The 25,279-nt window shown below is 37.8% G+C and overlaps 2 protein-coding genes across 4 annotated transcripts in view; both read right to left on the bottom strand.

The window, feature by feature from the left end:
• Nucleotides 1-15,245, bottom strand: part of ttyh2 (tweety family member 2) — a 61,156-nt gene extending 45,911 nt beyond the window's left edge. For both annotated transcript variants that reach the window (XM_008437265.3, XM_008437264.3), the window contains exon 1: nucleotides 13,296-15,245. In XM_008437265.3, coding sequence (XP_008435487.1) covers nucleotides 13,296-13,424 — 129 coding nt within the window. In that variant the 5' untranslated portion in view covers nucleotides 13,425-15,245. The remainder of the gene's footprint in view (nucleotides 1-13,295) is intronic.
• Nucleotides 15,246-15,363: 118 nt separating this feature from the next.
• Nucleotides 15,364-25,279, bottom strand: part of rpl38 (ribosomal protein L38) — a 71,428-nt gene continuing 61,512 nt past the window's right edge. Inside the window, exons 1-5 of one of the 2 annotated variants that reach the window (XM_008437266.2) lie at nucleotides 18,552-18,644; nucleotides 18,330-18,356; nucleotides 17,742-17,802; nucleotides 16,785-16,907; nucleotides 15,364-15,433 (exon numbers count right to left, since the gene is read on the bottom strand). In XM_008437266.2, coding sequence (XP_008435488.1) covers nucleotides 15,408-15,433; nucleotides 16,785-16,907; nucleotides 17,742-17,802; nucleotides 18,330-18,332 — 213 coding nt within the window. In that variant the 5' untranslated portion in view covers nucleotides 18,333-18,356; nucleotides 18,552-18,644 and the 3' untranslated portion in view covers nucleotides 15,364-15,407. Of the gene's footprint in view, nucleotides 15,434-16,784; nucleotides 16,908-17,741; nucleotides 17,803-18,329; nucleotides 18,357-18,551; nucleotides 18,645-25,279 lie in introns of those variants that run through there. The other variant, XM_081600956.1, reaches the window with a different exon arrangement.

The raw sequence follows: 25,279 nt of genomic DNA on the forward strand, positions 1-25,279 counted from the left end.
GACAAGTTATTGTGCCTCATTGTCGATTCCAGAAAGCAACCAGGGAATGCATTCAGGGGTGAGATGTGAAAGTCAGAACAACCTGGACTGGCTTTATAAAAGGACTGTGAATTTAGTGGAGACATATTTTAAAATGCTTCATCTCTGTGCATTACAGACTAAAAGCTTGACCTCAATAAGTGTTTTTTTTTTTTTTTTTTTTTGATGAAGACTGCATCGCTGTGCCACTGTGAAGAGTAGAAAAATCAGTTGGTGACTGAAATTGGCCAATTTTACTTAAATGGTCAGAAACAAAAAATGTAACTTTTTTTTTCCAAAATCAGTGAACACACCGACCTAAAAATAACAGAAGAAAACATTCTTCGGAATAAGTTGTAAAAAGAAAGAATCGAATGGATTAATGTAACTATGGGGAGTCAGTAAATAAGAGGAAGCTGAATATTTTAAAGCAAAGTTGCTTTGTTTCAACCTTTTGACAATATCATGTCTATCATGAAACTTGCTGGAAAAAGAAATGTTGGCATTTAAAAGTCTATTAACAGGAAATAGACACATAGTTAATAATGCTAACCACTCTAATCAGGCTAATCAATAGCAGAATATACTACAGATGATTAAAAATATCATCTCTGTAATCATGTTTATTTTTCAAAAATTACAGTTAAATTGTGTTCAATCACTTATGTGTGTAATATACCCTTTCTGTTGTGGCTCACACACACAATATGATTTGGGCTCTAGTTATGATATAAATACATAATTACTGATCAGAGAAAAGTTTCTTATGGCTCATACAAAGCTACAAGAAGAAAATATGAAAAGAAATAATTTAACAACCTAACATCTGACAGTGAACAGCTTTTGAATCTTTAATATTATGCTGAACTCAGACGCTGATTATTTTTTAAATGATTTGGCAGAAAATATATTTTTTGTGATGTGGGGAAACTCTACATTTTGAACAATGCAAAAAATTAAAGTTGGTAAGCTATAAAATGTACTCCTAGGAACTAAATAACATGCTGTAATTGTTTTTGTTCATACATCAGTCAGATAACAGGAGGATTTTACTTTTAACAAAGGAGACAGTTCTTTCTGAAAAAAAAGTAACTTTTCTATAATTATTTCATAGATAAGGGTTACATACACACATGGCTGTTATGTACAGAAAAGAGAAATTAAAGTATTTTAAAATCTCAATTGAAAGATCAGAAGTTAGCCAAAATCTCTCATCAGTACATCTCTACAAGAAACTGAGTGGATGGAGAATGTTTTCGGTGTCAAGCTGATACAGTAAATGCCTAAGCCTCTATTGAGAATCAATTTTAAACACACGACTCAGAAACACAATTAATAGTGAGTGAGTGTACATTCATGTGTTGCTGTACATCTCCAATGCAGGAGTAAGTTGTCTATGCGAGGAAGTCCAAAAACTTAAAGATGTGCTAAATGGAAACTAAGTGACACAAAATGTCTTCCCCCAACAGCAGGTGGCAGACAGCTGTGCGTAGGTGGGAAGGTCTCCAGGCGCTTTATGCATAAATATCGTGTGTGCGTGTGACTATGTGTAGCTGGAATGGACAGTGACATTTCTTCAACATGAAGGGGGTTAAATGTATGAGGGGCCGTTTAGGACAAAATCTATGTTTTGTCTCTCACACACTACAAGAAACTCACGCACACTCCAAAAAACATCACGCACACTCCAAAAAACATCACGCACACTCTAAAAAACATCACGCACACTCAAAAAAACATCACGCACACTCAGAAAAACATCACGCACACTCCAAAAAAACATCACGCACACTCTAAAAAAACATCACGCACACTCTAAAAAAACATCACGCACACTCTAAAAAACATCACGCACACTCCAAAAAAACATCACGCACACTCCAAAAAAGCATCACGCACACTCTAAAAATACTCAAATTGCGTATACATACTACTAAAATGTCTCACGCACACACATTTTATCTTTCTTGCACACATACACTGTATTAACAACTCGCACACACACACAAAAGCTATATTTCTCGCTCACATACACACTACTAACATGTCGCACACACACACAAAAGCTATCTTTCTCGCTCACATACACTACTAACATGTCGCACACACACACACACAAAAGCTATATTTCTCGCTCACATACACTACTAACATGTCGCACACACACACAAACGCTATCTTTCTCGCTCACATACACTACTAACATGTCGCACACACACACAAACGCTATCTTTCTCGCTCACATACACTACTAACATGTCGCACACACACACAAACGCTATCTTTCTCGCTCACATACACTACTAACATGTCGCACACACACACAAACGCTATCTTTCTCGCACACATACACGGTACTAACTCGAACACACACACAAACGCTATCTTTCTCGCACACGTACATAAATGCTATCTTTCTCGCACACATACACTGTACTAACAACTCGCACACAAATGTTTCTCTCACATACACAAGACTAAAGTTGCGCGCACACACTCACACACTCGTTTTATGTATGTGTGAGAGCGAGACTCTTTTTTTGAATGTGTGAGAGCGAGACTCGTTTTTCGAATGTGAGAGCGAGACTTTTTTTGAATGTGTGAGAATTGTCACGGAAGAGGCGGGGCATAATTTTTTGATCAACTGCGCATGCGTTGATCCTAAACTATAAGCTTCGATTGTTGACTCACTGTATGTTCTATTACTTAGTATATTTGTGCTTTTAAATATATATAGAACTTTAAACTTTCTTGTAACTCAAATGTACTATAGAAATAAATAAATCTGATTGATTGATTAGAAATAGCAAAATTGCTGTAGTACAATCTGTCCACTGGGTGCCAGCATTACAGCCAACTAGTGCCGAAGAAGAAAGAGTCTGCTATACCGAACATGGCTAACTCTAGTTCAAACCGAGGCGGTATTGGACCGCAGTGAAGTTAGTTTCAAGTTGGATATTCGATATTCGAGCTCCGGGGAGTAGGGGCGTTTAGCACAAGGTTGATCCGATTTATGAACGCTAATGTCGGCCGGGGGTTCTCCACAACTCCCGGCCGCAGCGCACCAAGGTTTACTCTTTCTTCTTCGGCACTAGTTGGCGCCGGTTAATAATTCCTGTAATGCTGGCACCCAGTGGACAGATTGTACTACAGCAATTTTGCTATTTCTAATCAATCAATCAGATTTATTTATTTCTATAGTACATTTAAGTTACAAGAAAGTTTAAAGTTCTATATATATTTAAAAGCACAAATATACTAAGTAATAGAACATACAGTGAGTCAACAATCGAAGCTTATAGTTTAGGATCAACGCATGCGCAGTTGATCAAAAAATTATGCCCCGCCTCTTCCGTGACAATTCTCACACATTCAAAAAGAGTCTCGCTCTCACATTCAAAAAAAGTCTCGCTCTCACATTCAAAAAAAGTCTCGCTCTCACATTCAAAAAACGAGTCTCGCTCTCACATTCAAAAAAAGAGTCTCGCTCTCACACATACATAAAACGAGTGTGTGAGTGTGTGCGCGCAACTTTAGTCTTGTGTATGTGAGAGAAACATTTGTGTGCGAGTTGTTAGTACAGTGTATGTGTGCGAGAAAGGTAGCATTTATGTATGTGTGCGAGAAAGATAGCGTTTGTGTGTGTGTGCGAGTTAGTACCATGTATGTGTGCGAGAAAGATAGCGTTTGTGTATGTGTGCGAGAAAGAGCGTTTGTGTGTGTGCGAGAAAGATAGCATTTGTGTGTGTGCGCGACATGTTAGTAGTGTGTATGTGTGCGAGAAAGATAGCATTTGTGTGTGTGTGCGAGAAACATAGCTTTTGTGTGTGTGTGCGACATGTTAGTAGTGTATGTGAGCGAGAAAGATAGCTTTTGTGTGTGTGTGCGACATGTTAGTAGTGTGTATGTGAGCGAGAAAGATAGCATTTGTGTGTGTGTGCGAGTTGTTAATACAGTGTATGTGTGCAAGAAAGATAAAATGTGTGTGCGTGAGACATTTTAGTAGTATGTATACGCAATTTGAGTATTTTTAGAGTGTGCGTGATGCTTTTTTGGAGTGTGCGTGATGTTTTTTTGGAGTGTGCGTGATGTTTTTTAGAGTGTGCGTGATGTTTTTTAGAGTGTGCGTGATGTTTTTTTGGAGTGTGCGTGATGTTTTTCTGAGTGTGCGTGATGTTTTTTTGAGTGTGCGTGAGTTTCTTGTAGTGTGTGAGAGACAAAACATAGATTTTGTCCTAAACGGCCCCTCATATAAATGGGTGTCAGGTCAGTTACTGAGCGAAGACGACATGGAGGAATGAGGCAACCCCACCTTAAAATGTCAGAGTCAGTGGGCTGCAGAAACTTTCATTTCGCTCTGTGAGGAATACGTCCCCGTGAGGTTTCACAAACATTCTTCGTTCTTTAATGCCGTGCAAAAAGTTTGTATAATCAACTTCCCTCCACAGGCTCTGGCTTAATTAGGATTTCTGATGGCTTTTTCAAATAATACTCTCAAGGCAACCTCCTCTGCCTACATTTCAACAAAGCCACCTGTGCCGACTGTTTTGCTTCCCCACTTTTGGTCTCACTGCTGCACTTGATTGAACGCCCCAGGGACCGGGACCCTTTCCAGAATAGTGCACTCCACTGGGCCGGCACACAGAAGACGCTATGAAGACTTCCTTTGAATTTGTCGCACAATCTTAGGGGTGAATGGACGCCAGGTCATTCAAAAACCAGCATAACGCAGAGTTCCAGGAATGGCCAAGTCGTAACAGGGATGGATGGAAACAAATTCAACCCGACAGTTTTGTTGGGAGTTTAACAGTCGTGTTAAATGGCCATTACCCGGCATGCTAGGGCTTTAGTTTCTGTCACAGATTTAAAACATTATCTTCTTTGGCAAGTGGATGACTGCTCAGACCTTAAAATACAGAAAAGGCGGAAGCCTGGTACTCTCCTTTGAATACTTTTAAATTAATAAGCTATACTTTTGGCCAATATAAGAAAAACCTTCCATTTTATTTTCTGATGTCCTGAAGCAGCATTTATCCCTACTACGTCTAAGAAAAATGTTTATGCATTCCTTAGTAATGCAGATTTCATTCTGACAGACTTCAAGCTTGAAACCCACCACTGTATTCAACACTTAACCAGGCACCTAATTAGGTACTTTGCTAGGTACAATTGCTTGTGAATGTAAACGGTGACTCACCCTTTCCCACAGGAGCTTCTCAAGGATGAGAACCGGCATAAGGAATAATTGGGATTCACATGACTTTGAATGTGGCGTCGTTTGAATGTGGCGTTGTTTTTGTGCCAAACAAACCGGATCTTTAGATTTTAGGGTCAGAAGTTGATGTAAAAAAAATATGGATCCATCCTGTTTTGTGTAAATGGTTCATGCAGGCGTTTGTGGTTTGTTTGTTGGGGATATTTTCTTGACACACTTTCTCGTTTTCTTTCTTTTTCAGAGCTTTGTGTAGAACAAGATTTTAGAATCTGAACAGCTTCAAGCTAATTCAGAAGAACATCAACACTTTGTCAGCTAGCAAGCAGAATGTACTGAAAACAGCTGTCAAGAACTTACAACGTGACTAAAATGATACATTTTAAAAAAGGGACTGAAATGGAATCTCATAAGTCAACTAAAAATATATCAGTTTTAAAGGTGAATATTTACACAGTTTTGCAAGTCACACTTTAAAACTCATGGTGTGCTGTCAGTAAAACCTCACACCGCAATTGCTTGAGTTGCTCTTGCATAATTGCAAGAGCAACTCAAGATGTTTCTTTGAGACATTGTAAGAAAGTCTCAAAGAAACATCTGGAGCACAAGTTTATAAAGATTGTTTTCTGACAAAACAGTGAAACAGTGATTTGGCTGAGTTGCAAAAAAGTAAGCTGTTTATTAGAAGGTTGGCAAGTTAAGTAAGCTTCTTGCAGGCTTTAGGTTGTGCCCTTTTTGCATTATTGTAAAAATATTGTTACTCAAAGTTGGAACTTGGGAATGAGAATCCAATCCTATATACTGTAAGAAACATAATTTAACTACTTTTTAGATTGGCTCTTCTTGCTTGTTTTAATTAAATCCGTTAAATGCTGTAGAACGTCTGTTAGTCAATTATAGTCAGAATTCAGTCATACCGTTGAAGCTGTGCATGGCTGTTTGCAACCTGTCCAGAGTGTATCCCACCTCTCGCCCAATGACCACTGGAGATGGGCACCAGCACCCCCACATCCCTGTACTGATAAGCGGATATGTTTGTTCTAGACAGCAATAGTCTAGAACAAACAGTCAGCTTAGGTTTAAAGTAAAAGAATGGCTTGGTATAACAGATACAGTGTGATGTTAGGTGGTAAAATATATATGAAAAACTAAACAGCAAGAGAGTAACTTGCCACTTTACCTTATGAAGGTATTATTTCAATTTCTTCAAATATAACTGCAATTTCTTTTTTTTATTATTCCAAAAAACCTTGTTGACCCTTGCCCCCTTTCTGCTTCTCCTTGAAGGCCATGCTTACGTTGACATTTCAGGAGTGCCACAAAGCCCATTAATTTGCTTTCCTTGACACCCTCCCTATCGCTGAAGCCCGAGACCCTTCCCTCAGGGAAGTCAAGGGGTCATGATTCTGACGCTACACCCCCACAACAAAGGAAACCCAACCCCCCTAAGTTTCCAGGGACGAGCATATTTCATTGTTGTTTACACTGAAGGGGAATGCGATTGCTTGAATCCACTTGTCCTAATTTGCGAAGCTTTGAGAAATGGGTGAATGTTGTTGATCTGACCTGCTTTCATTTCTAAATGACCTGAGCCATTACAAAGTACCAAACAAGTTAAATGAGAAGCCCCATTATTGTTGACAATCAAACAATGGAAGTGGTGTTAACATTGTCCAACTGAATGTTGTCAGATCAGCACGAGGGTTGCACAACCCTTTATTAGTATTGAGCTATCCAATCTAGCCAATCGCGGTGCTAGCTGGCTTCAAGTACTATCGAGACAGATAGGAGTTAATGACCTTCTGGAAAGCCAGGGGGAAAACCATGAATGCGTTCTGTATGCATGTACGACTGGGACAGGAAGCAGAGACAGAAAAAAAAAAATTCCGATCTGGAGAAGCTCAGCAAAAGTGAATCACTGATTTAACAAAGAGTTACATAGTCATCAATGCACGCAGAGGGAGGCTGAGGTGGGACAAGGAGCATGGGAATCAGAAGTGACAGATTTAAGATTGATTTTCTTGTGGAGGAGGCTATAAGAGTTGGTAAATTTCCAATGCAATTAGGGAGGCTCTGATAGCTGGAAAGATAATAGATTTTTAGCTGTTGGCACAAATATTTTTCCATTTGCCGTCACAAGCTCAAGAAAAATACCGCCGACCAGACGGTTAGCGCATTTAGTTGCTAAATCAAAATATAATCTTGAGGATTACATTTTGTCGATAAAGATAATGATTTAAAATAATAACTTAAAAGAAAATACCCTCCTAAATTCATGCCTGTTTTCTTATAGCCTACAATGGCTCTGATGAAACCATTTGAATTGGCAGAGGAAGGAAAGAGTGAAGGGAATGATGATCTGGATATATATAAAAAAAAACATAAAAGTGAAGGAAAAGGGACAAAAGGCCTGGAATCCAGACTGTCTGGATGCACTCAACTGGGCTGCTTTCTTCAGAAAATTACTGCAGAAAAATCTCATGAGGTAGAATAATCAAGTAAAGAGAGTGTTTGCTCCTGTAATTGAATAGTACTTTATGTCTGTGGGGTTTTCATGTATTTCACATCCTCATAAACTGCATTAACTAACAAGAGAGACATTTTCTGCAGAGACATGTCAGAGGTGAACATTACACAATTCAAAATTGCCATGTTACATCCACAAATCACAACCCTTTGTAATCACACAAAATTGCAGGAAACTCATTTTAAATACAGTCCTGAGTGACCCATCAGCAGTTCTTCCGAGTTTTATGTACACACTTAATTTCTTTCTCCTAGGCTCCAAATTTTAGCTATACGTTATGATCACAAATTATGTTTGTTTTACAAAGTACTACAAAGGAGACTCATGATGGAATGGCTGTGTTGGCCGTTGTCATTAGCAAGAAGTGCATGTCAGATTCACAAAGCAGGAAGTGGAGATAAAAAAGAGCAGTCAGAGGGACACAAACCTTCTGACCTACACATGACATCTGCCTCAACACACACAATAAATCCAGAATAAACTAGGCCTCTGTTCTACTTTGGACAAGCTTTTTTCAGTTTTTGTCCTCTTTCTTTATTTTTGGACAAGCTTTTTTCAGTTTTTGTCCTCTATCTATTCTCAAGGCTTCAGCACTAGGAGTGATGGAGCAGAAACATATATTTCTACCTCTGACTGATCTGGTGGAGGACTGAAAGAAACATGGTATTTTCACTAAACGATTACCGTCAGGGAACAGGATCTAGGTTTTAAGTAATCAAGCTTACAACATGGAGAACAATAAGTAAGCCCTTAACACAGCAGTTCCTGTGTGATGGTATGAGAGTGGTTTGGTTACAAAGCTGCTTTTTATTCAGACGTGGCTTTTTATTCAGAAGTCAGCAGGATGAAATCCCCCCACATATATAACTACTAGATAAAAAGGGAATACCCTAATTATTGTCAGAAGACATAAATTAGAGAAAATTTTCAGGCAGACGTTACTGACATCACTGCTACCACACACACACACGCACACACAATGCACACAGAAATTCAGACAAAGAACAGTAGAGGACCCCAACCTCTGAAATTCCTTCAAATTTCATGGAAAGAAGCCAAGACAGGACTTTTTGCCAACGTCACAATTGGCCAATTACAATTCCTCTGACAGAGCATGTGTCCTGGGTTGTAGCCATCGCCAAGTTTCTCAATACGATCCGCAGAGGCAGCCAAACAAACCTCCACTCAGCAGTTTTTGTACAATAGAATGAGCTCAACATTAGACAAGTCAGTTGAGGCTCACATGTGGCTCCATTACACTGAATTCTTTACCAATAAACAATGCGGAAACTCATCTGGGCTACAGTCAGTCACTTCAGGGAAAAACGGAAAAGTGCTATGAACACCATAAAAACAAGATACAAGTCAGATCATGAAAACAAAACAGTTTGACAGGTATGGCACAGGAATTCTTCGTGATCAAACAACAGAGAAAAGGTTTTAACTGTGGGGCAGAAGGTATTTATGCATGGGTTTCAACATTTTTTTTCAAATAACGATCTGGAAGCTGTGGCATGTGTTTGTATTCAGTTCCAACTGAGTAAATACTTTGCAGAACAACCTTTTGTTTCACTTACAGCTATACGTGTTACAGAGTTTGTCTCTATTACCTCTTTGCAAAAAGCTGAAACTAAATCACATTTAAAGAGCAGCTCATATGTCCACTGATCCCCTGTGAGCTGTGGGTTTTTAACTTTACTGAAATGTATATAAACCTCAGCCTTCTATCTAGCACCATTGCAAAATTACAAGCCCATCTCTAACCTTCCATTCATCAGCAAAGTGTTATAAAAAAAAAATGTGTGTTTTAAATAGCTTTCCGACAGTGATCAACCGCTTTGATGTCTTTTGGTTTCTGGCTTCTGTGCTCATCAGAGTACGTAGACTGCCCTTGTCAAAGTGTTCAATGACAATCACATAAATACAGACTGTGAAAGAACCCCAACGTTGCTTCTGCATGACATTTAGCACGGCATTCGACACTTTCGTCCATGATATATTATTGAAGTGACTGTTGTTCCATTTATTCAATATCTACATGCTCCTGCTAGCTCAGATTGCTACGACTAAGATAAGTTACCATGCAGGTGGTACACAGCGCTAGACTTCAATTTCACCAGGTGAATATGAACACATTAAAATTCGGAGCAGATGCATAGAACAAATCCGTGAGAGGACGTGCAATAGCTTCCTTCACCTGAACAGAAAAAAATTGTGTATAGTGATTTACAAAGACCTGAACTTTCAGAGGCACATAAAGACAATAACAAAGTCAGCCTTCTGTCACCTTATGAACATTGCAAGTATTAAAGAACTAATGTCCCAGCAAGATCTAGAGAAACTCATCCATAAGTTTGTCTTCAGGCAAACTGATCACTGCAACAGTGTCTTCACAGGTCAGACAGTGGCAGCTGATCCAGGGCGCTGCTACTTGTGTTCTCACGAAAACTAGGAAAGTAGAGCACATAATGCCAGTTTTAAAGTCCGTACACTGGCTCCCTGTGATTCAGAGAATAGACTTTGAAAGTTGCCTTTTATTAATAACAACTGTAACGTCACAGACGGTAGAGTGCCTCTCAACCTGTAATCATTTTCTTTTGCTTTGAAACTGCAATATTGTTTTGTCTCATTTGCTTTTTTAAATTTTGTTTTAATCATAAAAAACACTTTGGATTGCCCTTTTGCTGAAAATGTGCCATGCACACATAAATTTCAGGGTAACCCTAAGGAGGTTGAAAGTTGAAACTACAGTTACGATGTAGATGAGTAAATGGATAGAGGAAGCCAGATTGTTTTGATGGGAAGGAAAGTGAAATAGACTTTGAAAAGACAGTAGTTGGGGGTTTCCCACCAACCAAGCGACTGACTGCACTCGGATGGCTTTTTTTTTTCACAAAGAAGTAATTTTCACCTGCTGAGAAACACCATCCTTCCCACCGACACCCCATGGCCATGAGTGCAAGTCTCAGAGGATCCGAGAATTGAAACTAGCAGCAAGAGAAGATAAAAAAAAAAAAAAAACATGTTTCCTTTCTCTGTCTCATTCTGCAAACACCAAAAGAGACAAAAATTCGATTTGGATGAGCTTATATGAGAAGAACAGAAAATAAATTATTGCGATTCCTAATAAGACCGAATAAATATTAGGTTCCCGACTGATGGTAAAACATTACTTTAGTGCTTTAAATCGAAGATACTGAGTAACAGACTCTAAACCCAATGAGTTTGTGGGAAAACACAAATTTAGCGTGCAAACATTTGGGAATTCTTCAACACTAAAGTAACATAGCTGTGACAACTTTAAAGTCTTTATTCTAAAATGAACTATACTGCAGCCAAATACAAGAAACAATACAATTATGTTTGCTATTCAGAACTCAATGTGCAGTTTAAGAGAAAAGATTCCAAACAGCAGCCATCAAAGTTAAACAGGTTCACCTCAAAGTTATCAATGACAAAGTTCATTTATGTAGTAAGTCAATTCTAAAAGGGAAATTTCTTTACTGTATAGCGCCTGAAAATTCCATTTTATTTTAGGTATAGATTTTGTTAAATAAGAAAGAAGTACATATTACTCAAAAGTAAATGTCTACTTTACAAATCATATGCAGTCTGTCCTACCCTTACTCAACACAGGGTTGTGAGTCCATAAAAAGAATTTGAGTTTTATAGTTAAAAAAAAGTAAATAAACAAATTAAAAAATCCAAGACATAATGTCCAACGCTGAGTTAAGAGTAAGAGATTCATTGCAGCGTGTGATACTGGAATGTCCAGTGAAGGCTTGCTTTGAACTGACCATCAAACAAACAATTTATTTCCTGGCTGGTGGAGTCTGCCTGGGTTGTCTTCTATTCAAGACCATAGTTCATACATTATAAGCAGAAACTAGAAGAATGACCAGTCGGGTTTCCAATTCACCTCACTCAGCTCTGAAAGTTAGGATTATAACATTTTGTTCATTAAAGCAAACTTACTTCCTGAATGACAAAGTCCTCTTTCACTCTACTCTTTGGTCTAGTCTAGTGCAACATGTAAGGCACATATTTATTTCCCACACCACAAAGGGCTTAGCTATATTCACCTTACATCACCAGCGACTAAATATAAGCGGTCTGTTCTGCCTTGATAGTGTCAGAATATGTGGGTTTAGGAAGCTGATGAGTAAGGAGCTGATTTCCTGTGGCTTTGTCATGCAGACTATGATTAAGTTGGTGCAGTTTATTTTTTGATTCCTGTGAAAATACATTTTAATGGCAAATGTGGAACCTTGAACCTATCTGAGAAAAGAACACGTCTGAACATTGGAAGGGCCACAAAACCCGAGTTCTGGAGACTCCTGAGCCAACGTTCTGCAGAAATCAACTTAAATGTCACTTATTCTCAGCGGGATGAAACTACTCGCACTAAAGGAAGCTGGGCTGTAACCTTAAGAAAATTAAAGAGAGATATATTTAAATATTCATGGGACTAAAAATGTTCATGGTTTGAGCTTTACTCATCCAAAAATCAATCCCAGTCCACATAAAGGGCGTGTGAAATATTCCTGCTACAGCATGTGGAGATGGGAATCAGTTTAACTCCCCTGGCAGCATTTCCCACAAGTATGGCTTAATGCTCTTTAGTGGTGAAATGCCATAAGAAGGTCTTTAAGAGAGATCACAAAGCTTGCAGCTCATAATTTATGACTAGTTTTTAGGTCTAGATCACAAAATAAATGATTCACTCTCTTTGATGATTTCCTCATGTGAATACTGGTAGTTCAGAGACTTTGTGGGGAATTTTACAGTTATTAATGGTAAGTTTAATTTCTACTTGCATACTCAAAAAGGAACAGTAGGGAGCTACAGGAGCGCAATAGGATTCTCATTCAAACTGGTTCAGTTAATCATCCAATTATCGGGTGGGAGAATTTGTCCACATGGCAACTGTTAATTGATTACTCCATAAACAACCAAATAGCTACAATAAATGTTTGCGGTTTTGCAATAAGTTATGGGACCCAGGAAAGGTGAAACAGTCATCTGGACAGAGTAGACCAAGACAAGGTAGTAACATCATGTCATGGGAATACTGACACTGACATGCTTGTGTGTCCCTGCTTGTGTGTCAACAGGGACACACAAGCAGGGCAGGGTTAAAACAGAATGCTTTAAATCAAAGCCACTTCAAGTGTTAAAATGGTCCAGTCAAAGTTCAGACCTTAATCAGGTTGAAAATCTGAGGTAAGACTTGAAAATTATGTCTTACAGGCAATGGATGGAAATGTCACAACTTTCAGACTGACAACCAGGTGTCAACTGCTTCCCATTTTAAAATTAAACACTCTTTTGTCTTAGACTGTCATGTTAAATACCTGTAAAACACTAAGGAGTTTGTAATTAACCATTGTGAAAAAGTTAGAGGTATGAAAAATCTATACATTTTCTGTATCTAATGACAATCTCCTATAAACTCAAGCGTTGTGTACCCCACTCACAAGGATATGCCCACAACCTATATTTTGAGTCCCACTTGTATCTCGTCTTTGCTCTACTGACCTGCTGGTAGTTCTCATCTTCCGGCTGGAAGCTCTTGTCAGTGGGCTGAAATCTAAGGTTGATGTGGGGGAAATTGTGAAGCCAGTAAGTCCACCAGGGCGCAATGTAATCCACTCGAGTCAAAGACATCCCTGACCGGACTGGGAATATAAAAAAAAAAAAAAAAAAAAAAAGAAAAGTTGGGCTGCAGCCTGGATGATTAGCCTCTCTCTCAATCCTTGAAGCGGGCGGTCTGGTCTGCAGCCCCGAGATCTTAATCAAGTCTCACATGAAACAAAGACAACGATATAAGCATGCTCAGTTTAACCAGCAACTCCAGCCTGAAGAGAGGGGAATAAAGAAAACATGGGCTAAAACACAAATCCAGCTCAGGCGGCAGGGGTGACGTAAACTGAAGCCCGGGGAGGATTTTCTTAAAAATTTCCTTTCAAAAGAATCCAGTCACTCTGCACTCATGTCTCCTTGTCCGAGGATCTTCACACACTATCCGACCGACAGCTGCTCCAAACAGCACTGTCAGCAACGGGAGCGCGCACTGATAGTGAGGGACAAGAAGCGACACGGGAGCGCGTTTACTTCGGTCTCTGCAAGGAGTTATTGACCTGATCTCTAGAAAATAACTATATATTAAACCCACGGCTAAACGGTTATCAGACTATCATGGATTTGTTTTGTGCCATTATACGGTCGCTTTATTTGTTTATGTGGATTTAGTAGCTGCACTGCCATCTAGCGGTGAAATGAGATACTTACAAGGAGAGGCGCCTCCAGAAAGCTATGGCAAAGGAGGTCAGATGGGGTGTCTTGAAAGTTTCGTGGTGGTATACCAAAACCAACATAAAATATTTTTTTTCAATTTATTGTGATCCTGCTGAGCCAGAAGTAAATGATGGATTAAAAAGTAACATGGAATAAAAAACTCATTCGTGTTAGCTTTTCTTTTGGGGTAGATTCATAAAGACATATATTCATAAATACTTGGTAAGGGTGAATTTTGGGGTGGTGCGGCATGGTGAAAAGAATCAGAAACCCATGATTTTCCAATGCTATTGTTCAGATACCAAAAATTTTCAGTTTATGAAAATCAAGTGTAGAAAAAGATTGAATGGATTAACTTATTTCTAAAGTTGTGCAATGTTTACACAGAAAAAAACAAGCCGCTATTAGAACCCCAAAAACCAGACTAACTATACATCAGGAAACAGGCTTTTTACCGAAATGTTGTTCAACAGAAATTTTGGTAAATAGAAATTGTTCTTAGTTTGTGCATTGCCTCAGACAACACACAATGCACATTTTAGTGTTTTGATATTTGTAAAGGCATCAAGACCCCAACAAGAGTCAATACCAACATGGCAAAATATTTCCATCGCATCATCCCACAGTTTAAAGTTTTCTAAAAAGGTGCAAAGGGCCAGAGAATATCCCTTTTGACTGTATGGAACATTTATCCTAAGGACCCTGTGGCTATGCGCCAGCTTGCTGAAAAAGTGAACAGTGCTTCACATAAGCTGGAAGCATCAAGCTGCAAAAACTTGTTTCACAACAAGTTTGCAATCTTCCACCAGCATGTATGTTCAGCGGTCAACTGCAGGTTGAGCAGCCAGCCAAACCAATGCACCAGTTAATAACTTATCACAAGCCCATTTATGATCAGAAAAGTAGATTTAGTCCGGAATTGATCACATTTACTTTAAACATAGGGGATCTACTCTGTATTTTTGACTGAGTCTTTATCAAAATGTAAGAAACCTTAAAACTCAAATTCAGCAGCAGTAATAAATGTATCATCTCAGACCATGGAGTACTTTGAGGTACATTTGTAAATACTGTGATTTTAGTTCAAGTCTGAAAACAATAAGGATGTCTTTTGCATACATCTTGCACCTTCTTTTAAGGAATATAAACTTTTAAATGCAAATATTTACTCTACAAGTCTAACAAAAACACCAATAGTAAAATGTTGAAAATGTTTCCTACTCAACACCTTAATCTTGTTAGCATGACTGTGACTGGAAATATTTAACATAAAAGTATGGCAGAAAAGTTTAAAAAACACACAAAGTAATCTTTTTTTTCCATTTTTATTACAATTATCTGTACATCTTGGATTTACTTCAGCTCCTTGACAGCCAGACCTGTAAAAGAAAAAAAAAAAAAGGTTAGAAAATATTTAACTATAGACCATGTCAAGATGGCGGCTAATTTCTGCAGTGGAAAATTAGATTTTGTTTGTCCGAATAAAATAAGGTTCTGCTAGGCCTTCTGATGAATACTTAACTGGGGTTTCAAATAAGGATTAAAAAATATAACCCTATTAAAACCTGATTAATCCAACATATTGGTTTACACGTGTTGTGAATCTTTCATGTACTTTCTATCTTCAGGCAAGACCTTGGGTATAATTTGAATTGAATTGCAGACATCAAATCCCTTCAAGATGATGATTGGAAAACATGTTTTTAATAAAAATAAACATGAAATGTTTAATTTGTATCTGTTGTAAGCACAGTAAGAACCTGCAAGAAACCTGCACTTTCACAGATTTATTTTTAATCCACATATATTTGCACTCTTAAACCCAATATTTAGTAGTTTGGTAAAAGTAAAGACTTTCAAACTCAAACGGTATAGAATCTTCCAGTCTTCTTACACAAATCATGTTTTTGTACTAGTGGATGACAAAAACATTACAGCTCACTAAATATTTAATCCAGACATCCCTTTGTAATTGAAAACATTGCATACACAGCCACCACAGCGATGACTGATTCTTGATGTATGGCTCTGTTTAAAATCCAATACTAAAATCAATGTCAAAGTTTTGTCCTTTTTGGAATGTAAATGTCAAAAGGACGACAATAAATATTAATGATAGAAAAAAATACTATTTTTACGACAAAAATGGTATTCCTTAAAATAATTAATGTTAGTCGCAGAGGTTATTCAGATTTGCTTTTATTCTGAAAACTGGTTGTTTTGCTTTGACTTTCAGCTGACTCAAACTACAGGGTTCCACTGAATTATATTGTAACATGTCTACTGCACCAGTTACCCCAATTGAATCTGTCACTAGTTTTACGACACCGAACCATTAAAGCATTTTTAGTGAAGAAAAAAAAAAAAAAAAACACCAACTTGACTTAAGGTACAAATTGTGCCACACTTTGGGTTATTTTCCTGCCCAGTGAACATAATGAGTTTTTCCATAAACTCAATGAATTTTTGTTTGTGTTCTGAAACTCATTACTTAGTTGGGTATTAAGAGAATTTGTAAGAAAGCATATGTTTATTTCTTGAATTGTTTCTCAACAAGCTGGTGGGGAAAAACGTTTGACTGAACACGTCCTCTTTAAAGAAGTCAGTTACATTTTCCAAAGCTTTCTACAAATAAATCGCAATACTGCCAGAGTTAATTTTTTTATTCTAACTGGGATTTCTTTGTGAAAAGACAAGGACATGCTGCCAAATACCTTCATTATTACTGACCTGGGGGCAGGGACTGTTTGAGCTTCTCTGCCTTCTCCTTATCTGTGATGACCAATGTGTACAGGTATCTGCTGCAGCGCACCTTGAACTTCACGTTGTCCTTGTTCTTCTTGATCTTGACGGCTGAGCGGCACAAATGGAAATACTTTTCAATTAATCTTGCAGTTAAAGTTGCAAAAAGGTCTTGCGAACTTGATATTCAAGGTTTCAATCCTTAATCCTTTACCAGTTTCATTACATGCTACTGGCTCTCACCAAAAGGTGAAACGCTTGGAATATTTTAGAAATAAAAACCTGGAAATTATCAGTTTTGGCCCAAAACCTTCATAAGTCAATTATATAAAGCTGAAAAAGAATTTAATTTTTCAGCATCACAAGAACAGTAATATATACAAATAAGCAAAAGAATGCAAACTTCTGCAGCCAAGTGATTAACGGAATGGCGCTTTGCTAATCATAACTTTCTCTCAGCACTTTTACATTAGAGCCATATTCAAACATGCATGTACTGACAACCAGACCAAAAGACAACATGAGGCTTATACAGAACCATCAAAACCCCTGGTGAAGAACAAAAAAGCCCTTTCTTTAATAAGACATTTTTTTGGGATGCTGCAGAAACCCACTTTGCAATAAGAGGCATTTTTAGTGGCAGAATGACAAGGCAGCAGACCTGATCAAAAATATTCAATTAATTTATTTCACTTGCTACCTTTTTTGGGTTGGAGTGAATGTCTGTGTTGCCAGTCTCTTGATTCAACGAAGAGGCTGCATCAGTGACGCATTACATTTTTACAAATTTAACTAAAAGCAGCAGCAACAGGGAACATCTTGACTTGACATTTAGCTTGCAGTCTTGCAAGCCTTAAATTATGACATGGAACTATTGCAGTGTTTTTGTCATACAAAAACATAATAAGCTCGATCTACTGCAAGTTGCTGGCAGTGTTAACTTACACTTAGCATCCTTCCTCCTGGCTGTCAGCAGGAAATCTTTGATTTCTTCGATCTTGCGAGGCTACAAACAAATGGTACAAAGAAATTAGCAACAACAAAACATCTGGAAGCACCGACTCGGAACTGATTGAGTTCATTTGTGAGTGGACCGGTGGAACTGAAGTTTCTGTTTAAATCCAAAACCCAGCACTTGGTCCATCCTTTATTCTTGCAAGTTTGTGAAATGCATCACCGACACTTCAGCCTGTGATGTTTGGACTTCTTGCTGCGTTCAAATAGCATATTTAACTGATGTTTCTAGCTTTGACCAAACCTCTAACTTCTAGCTACTAAATAAATATTATAATTAACATCAATACGAAGCGCTTAAAAGCGCGAAAACGTGACTAAAATGCTGCACGGCCCATTGGTGGATCCAAGAGCTACGTCTTGCTAATGCTAACTTCCAATGCTAATGTCATTTACGCCCAAATAATTTTCTCACCAAACCAAAACTTAAGCATCCCAAGAACCCACAGGTAACAAAATATAGCTAACAACCTTATAAGCAATACTATTTATGCGTTTAAATAGGATAAATATCCTCACCATGTTGCCGTGTGAGCGGACTGAAGCCTGTGGAAGGAAAGATAAATCCAACAATCAGATTACAGAGAAAAATAGCCTTAAGAATAAAATGTGTACACCACGATTATAATAAAAGACTATATAATTCAATTCCGTAAGTTAGAAATTGGAGGGTATGATTGAAAAAGAGGATGGATGAAGATTTATTCGGTAAATTTGTCCGTGTGTGAACGTAAAACTCACTCAGTCAGCCAGTGAGGGGACGAAAAGGGGCGGGACTTCCGGTTCAACAACATTTTATATCTCCGTATGGCAAGCGCCAGACACCAAAAATATTCAAAAGCGAACTAACAATTTCGTTGTATCGTTTCTGTTAACAATAAAACGCAGTGTTTTATTTTTATTCAAGCTGACTACCACGGTACAACAAACTACAGCATTTCTGTTGAGCACTTTATTTATTTATTTACTCAAAAAATTCAAGTGACAATTTGTGTTTTTTTTGTCCAGAAGCCTGAAAAAGACGAACATAGAGCTCAAACACCCTTTCAATCAATAAGTTTAAAACGGAAATGAATTTTTGTGACAGATTGTTACTATGCAAGAACTAAAGCACTTTTTCTGGCTACACTGATGACTAAAATTGGGTAGCATTGTTTTAAAATATCACCCTGAAGAGTTAATATTTTCAATTATCAAACTAGTGCAATTCCATTTATAGATTTTTTTAGCAAGGCACTCCTCATATACCAATCATCTGGAAATGTATGCAAATTTTTGTATATGTAAAGAATGTAGTTCATAAGGCCATTTTAAGAAGGATAGTGTTTCTTTATTCTTCATTCCATTCATTACTTTTCAATTCTTTGAACAGAAATATAGGACATAGCCTAGCAATAGTATTTCCTTATGTGTATTTCCTTACACTTATCTGTAATTTTATCTCAACAAAAAAGCAGCTCCAGAAGTTCATTAAAGAACAAACAGCATCAGAAAGTCAAAACACAGCAGGCAAGTCAGGGGTAAAAAATTACAGCAGAGTTCAGGGTTTAAATTTAACATCAAGAACAAATTTATAGAACACATTCCATGCTGTCAATATTTAACTAGTAAAAAAACCCACTTGTAAAACTTTAAGTACATCTCATGATTCAACTGTTTGTTTTGTCAATAGTCTGATTTATCCGTCTAGCATCGCACATTAAATGTGAAGGCATTCTGGCCCACTATTCTCACCACTTTGTTTGATTCCATATAACTTAGCAGACATTTGTTTCCATGCTGATGTAGACTTACTACTGATCAATTAAAAAAATATTGTGCTGTTAGTTAGTTCAAACTTTATTTCACCAGGTAAAACATTAGGAGCAATTTCTCATTTAGAAGATGTTGATGACGAGGCAGTCTGGGCCAACCTTCAGTTGCCAAACATATAGTCTCACCTTTGGCTGTCTTCAAACACAGAAACATTTTGTTAAAAATGCCGCTGCATTAGTTGATATTTTTTCTCTTCTAGTTTCTATAGAAGCAGCAAGGATGTACACTAGTTTTGTCCCCACACACACCGTTTCCTCTCTCTTTAATAAAAATGGAAGTTGCTGTATAGTTCAATTTGAAATAGTTTACAACTTGATAAATATCAAATAATTTATTATTATATGTTTCGCACATGTAAAATAAAAAAAAAACTGACATAGGATGTACTTTCTTTTAATAGGTGTTAAAATAGTCTTTCCAGACTAATCTTGCAGTAGCAAGAGAACCACAACAACACTAAAGTTTGCAGAAAAGTCACCGTCAAGATTAAAAAATGATCGAACGTGTACATGAACGTTTTTTCTGTGATTTATTATTTGAATTGTATATTTTAAGATAACGATGAACAGCAAATCAGCTTTTGGAAAGAGAGAGAGAGAGAAAAAAATAAATCCAACATCTACCTCCTACACTGAGCACATTATCATGGTCTTGTTGACTTATGAGTTCAATTACACCTTCCGGTCCAAATAGATAAATCTAAATGCTGCTCCAGTAAAAAGCCTTTGGGTATATACATTTTCACTCCAAGGGTACTCTCATTTATTATCTCCAAAAACTGAAAGGAAAAAGTGCATTTCTCTAGCAGTATCTTGTAGTTAATGAGCCAGTTCTGCGATATTGTCTGGTAAGCTCAATGGAGCTAAATTTATTATATTGTGTCTTGTTTAGGGGGATGTTTGGCTTTGTAATTTTGTGCACATAGATTTTATTTTAGAGGATTTTTGTGACTCAGAAGATAGCAATATAAAAAAGGGACCCATTGCTGTTTTTCCCTGTCCTGTTTTTCTTTTCAGTTAGTTTTTTATGATGTTTAACACTCAAAGAACATGGAATTTGAGAAACATGTCTGATACCATTTAGACATGGTATCAGACATGTGTTCTAATAATCCCAGGTGTTCTAATTAACGGATACTTAGTGCCTGTCTGTCGGTGCTCACAGACCAAACCTCTCTATGCTCGTCCTCCTGGACATGTTTTGCTCAATCTTTTAAAATTTCACAAGCTTCGTGTCAATCAAGGCTGAAGATGAGGCAACTCTTTCACATTCACTTTATGCTGTGTGAATCTCAACTACCTTACGACATATTAGTATACAAAGCTTCTTTTCATTTCAGTCTCATAACTTGTCAGTTAATTGAATGTGGAGAGTGAATTAGATGGACAGATGGATCAACATTTTAGGAATCTTATTAACTGAGAGGATAAACAGAAAAGGTTTTGAGAACTGTAAAGGGAAGGAATGCCTCTGAGGTGGATCAATGCTACAACATAAGCTCTTTTCTGTAAGAGTTAAAGGGAAACAGGGGCGCTGCTTGGTGTAGAGGCAGAGCAAGTGCCCCATATGCAGAGGCTTGTCCTCAATGTTGCCCTGTGTTTGATTCCCAACTATGAATACATGCATAGTTTTAATTGTATAAATGGTATAAATTGTATAAATAGTGCTGTCTGGCGACCTGTCCTGGGTGTACCCCGCCTCTCGTCCATTGACTGCTGGAGATTGACTCCAGCTGGAGAGATGAATGATATCCAGTGTATATTTTCAATCATAAAGTATGCATAGTGATCAGATACATTTTTTACAAAATATGATTTAAAAAAACATACACCATTTATTTATGAACATCTGCATGTTTCCTTTATTTCCTTCTATTGGGACTAGCGTTATGCTCCTTTGCTCCTTTGTTGAAGCCCAGCCTGACCTGAAATGTGTTCGCTTTGTTGCAGTTCTTATTTTCCTACAGTAGAGGGCAGCAAAATGCCGCCAATTTGGCCACTCGTTCTCACTTGCAACGTTGGGAGACGCTGTGTGCAAAGGAATCAGAGCTATCGGTATCATTATCCGTTGTGAAAGCAGGGTGTTCGCAGAGCTGATTTCTTTTTTGGGTGCTCACAGGAATGCCTAGGAATTTGCATTTTGTCATAAATATCAATAACCATTATACAATTTAGCACCAGACTCTGTCAAAGTCACTCAGACAAGCAGAGATTCACAAAGGAATGTACATTTCTTCTACTTTATTTTAAATTCCCCACTAAAGTAAACTTTCTGTTGCCTGCTAACGTGTAATTTCACATTACACTCTCACCTCTGAAGAGAGCTGGATTCAATGAGCGCTGCCCCAGGCAGCGTTGATTCATTTATGCAGCTTCAGACTGTTGGTAAATTCATACAGCCCCAAAATCTCTTTTGAGGTCCTCTTTTTTTTTGGGGGGGGGGGACGCACCTGGTGTTAAAATAGTTCCCTAAAACCATGATTCCCTTTTTGTGTGTGAAAGAAGTAATTGGAATAAAAATGCATCGCCTCGGGCTGAAGGATGATCGTACTTTGTAGCTGTGCTCGGGCTTATTAAAAAGGCATACAGGGAACAAAAATCATGTTAACTTGGGGATCCTTTTTGAGTTTTAGTGGATGCATGAAGTGAAGTTGATGGAATTTCAGTAGCTATCTGAGGTCTAGTGATTAATTCAGGAGGTGGCCCAATTATTAATCATCCTTTTATCCATCATATGGGTGAGAATTGGTCAAAGATCACTTAAAATGTCTTACCTTTCCATCCATATCTTTTTAAAATCCACATTTAACATCAATTAACAAATAGAGAATATGAGTTGGTGGTTTTTTTTGTTTTTTTTTCATTTAAGGCATATAGAAAAGTTGTTGCTCACTGCAGAAAGCCTCTTACTGCGATAATGAGCAATGAAATTAATGTGAGATTTGTGTAATTGAAGCCATGTCTAAGTTTCATTAGAAAAGCAATAGGAAGGTACTTCAAAATCCTCTCCGCTGCGTTGCTTACCCTTATCTCTCCCTGGTTATTGAGCAGATTGATCAGTCAAATATTGATTCCTTTTTCAGCTGCCTTATCAGAGGCAAACCTCAAGTACATGTGCGGATGAGGGGAGATTATTAGAAAGCCTGCAAGTTTACACTGACTGAATGTCAATTGCGAACGTACTCGGATTTGTCAGTGTGGCCAAGCAAACTGTTGAGGAAATTTACTGTGAGGTTCCCGATTAGCACATTCAAAGACTTGTGCAGAGCCGCAAACGGCTCGTCTGAGAAATCAGAGGTGTTTTTTGTCACAACTCCCCCACTGGTCAGACCTGCTCAATCAGAAAACAAGGACACTGAAGGGAGGAAAAAAACCGAGGAGAAAGAAGAGCTTTCCACACATTGCAAATGTTGTCTTTAAAACATTCCACCTCTGTGGCAGAGATTTGTGGCGTAACTGTGAATAGTAATTGTCATACTTTGAGCAATTTTGCATTGTGCTTTTGTTGTCTGACATGCTACTGCCAACAAAAACTCATTGTATTTCCTTGGCAGACAAATGACAATAAATGTCTATCTTTCTATTTATCTAATTGCCTTTAATGGACCGCATTCAGGAGGATTTCAGTTCGGAAAGATGAAGAGAAACTGCTACGGGAGAGTCGAGCCAACTTATTTTGAGCAGGGCTTATGTTTGCTCTCTTTTACGCGTCGCTTTTGTCTCTTTTACAAAGCACTTTCAAGCTGCTTCTGCTCGAGAAAGGGATATGTTCAGCAGCCACCATGCGTATACATTTAGTGCAGCAGCAACACACACATAAATATGCCTCATGCAAAAACTGAAGACAATTTTGTATTAAAATAATGAAAAGTGAAAATGAAAATAATGGAACGTAATTGAATTTAAAACTGCTTGAATCAGCCCCTGCTCTAAATAAAGATGTCTACCTGATATTCCCCGAAACCAAGATTGCTCTGAGTGCTGTTTACTGCAGGGTGGATACTCAGTACTCATTAAAGCTCCAGACACTATGACACCTGTTCTACTCTGACCATGCTGTCATTTGTTCTACTTGTTGTCCCCAGGTGTTTCTTTCACCTTTCCCACCAATCTCAGCCTAAAGGCTTCTGGACAGGACCATCCATCCCGTATTCTGACTTTGTGACAGTTAATCTCTGTGCCGTAGAATGAAGATCTACTGAAGGCTTCGGAGAAGCAACAGAGGATTTCATAAGAGACAAAAAGTTAAGGAAGAGAGAAAGAAAGACTTTTTGGAAAGATAACTTTATGGATAATTTTTTTTCTTTTAGTGCATCTTAATAATGAGATTAATTAAAACCCCTCATTTTGAGATGCTGCTACAAAATGAGGCAGCAAATGAATGCAAAAATTTAAAATTTAATTTAATTTAGTATTTCTTAAACCAAATCCGTGCAGAAGTAATATTTTATCAATTTACTCTTTTAAAAGGAAGAAAGGTGAGAAGAAAACAAAAAAGAGCAATAAAATACCCCCCAAAAGGAAGCTGACTTTTATATCCCTATATTCTTTGGTTTTTTAAGTTTCTTAAAGTTTATGAATTTTTGTAAAAAAAAGTTTAGTTTTTGTTACTAAAATATAACAAAAATAAAGAAAAACCAAGTAAAAAAAATAAAACATGCCAAATAAGTTAAAATTTATTCAGATATCGCCTTTCAAAATAGGAAGTTGAATTGGTTAACAATTAGCATATCACATTATCCAACTATATTTATATATATTAAAAAAGGCAGCATTTATTGCAGTAGACATTTTTTTTTTTTTTTTTTACAAATTTTACAATTCATTTTGGTGCATTAATAACAATCTGGTCCATCTCTTACTTAGAGTAACACTTCCATTAGGGAGTTCAGCTCTTATTTAACTCTGTCTCTCCACAGTAAACCATTCTCATCATGTCCTCTGTACCACGTCATAGTGCTGTCCTCACTTGCTGTCAGTTGGGGCCTGCGTAGTCATCAGTTTCCACCTGCTCTTTTATAATCAGCACGTACTTCCCATCACACACAGACAAGTGTGTATTCCCGACCATACTAGGACTGTGCATTGACTTCCACTCACTTTAGTAACTGCATTTATACCTAACCTAGACATGTTCTCTAACTGTAACAATTACTGGTTTATTCCTATCCATAATCTTAACCAAAACCTAATTCACACTATACCTCTGGACCTAACTCCTAGACATAAACAAGGTGGTCCATCGTATTATGATTGGATTTTGGTCCATAAACATTAGTAAATATGCCAGTAATGGTCCTAAATAGGATAGCTATACTGAGGACATTGTGTTGACTTCTATTCATAGAAACTGCATTTATGTCTAAGCCTGGGCTTTGGGCCCCATAAGGAGCAGTGTGTCGTCACAAAGTAGAGTTTGTTAGAAAAAGGGGGCTTACAAGGTGAGAAATGTTAAAACACACACACATATACACCTGGCAGCAAGCAGTGGCAATGTCAGCATGTCTGCTGTCTCTCATCCGCTCTACCTTATTGCTCTAGCCGGATCTACTCGGCACACACAGCGTAAGCCTTGGCCAGCAGCAGGTCCTGATAAGCCAGTTATTATTTCCTGGCCTCTGTTGGCTCAGCGTGGGCCATGTGCATGTACTCATC

Source organism: Poecilia reticulata, chromosome 19, assembly GCF_904066995.2.
Source record: "Poecilia reticulata chromosome 19, P_reticulata-male-v2, whole genome shotgun sequence".
NCBI classification, from domain to species: Eukaryota; Metazoa; Chordata; class Actinopteri; order Cyprinodontiformes; family Poeciliidae; genus Poecilia; species Poecilia reticulata.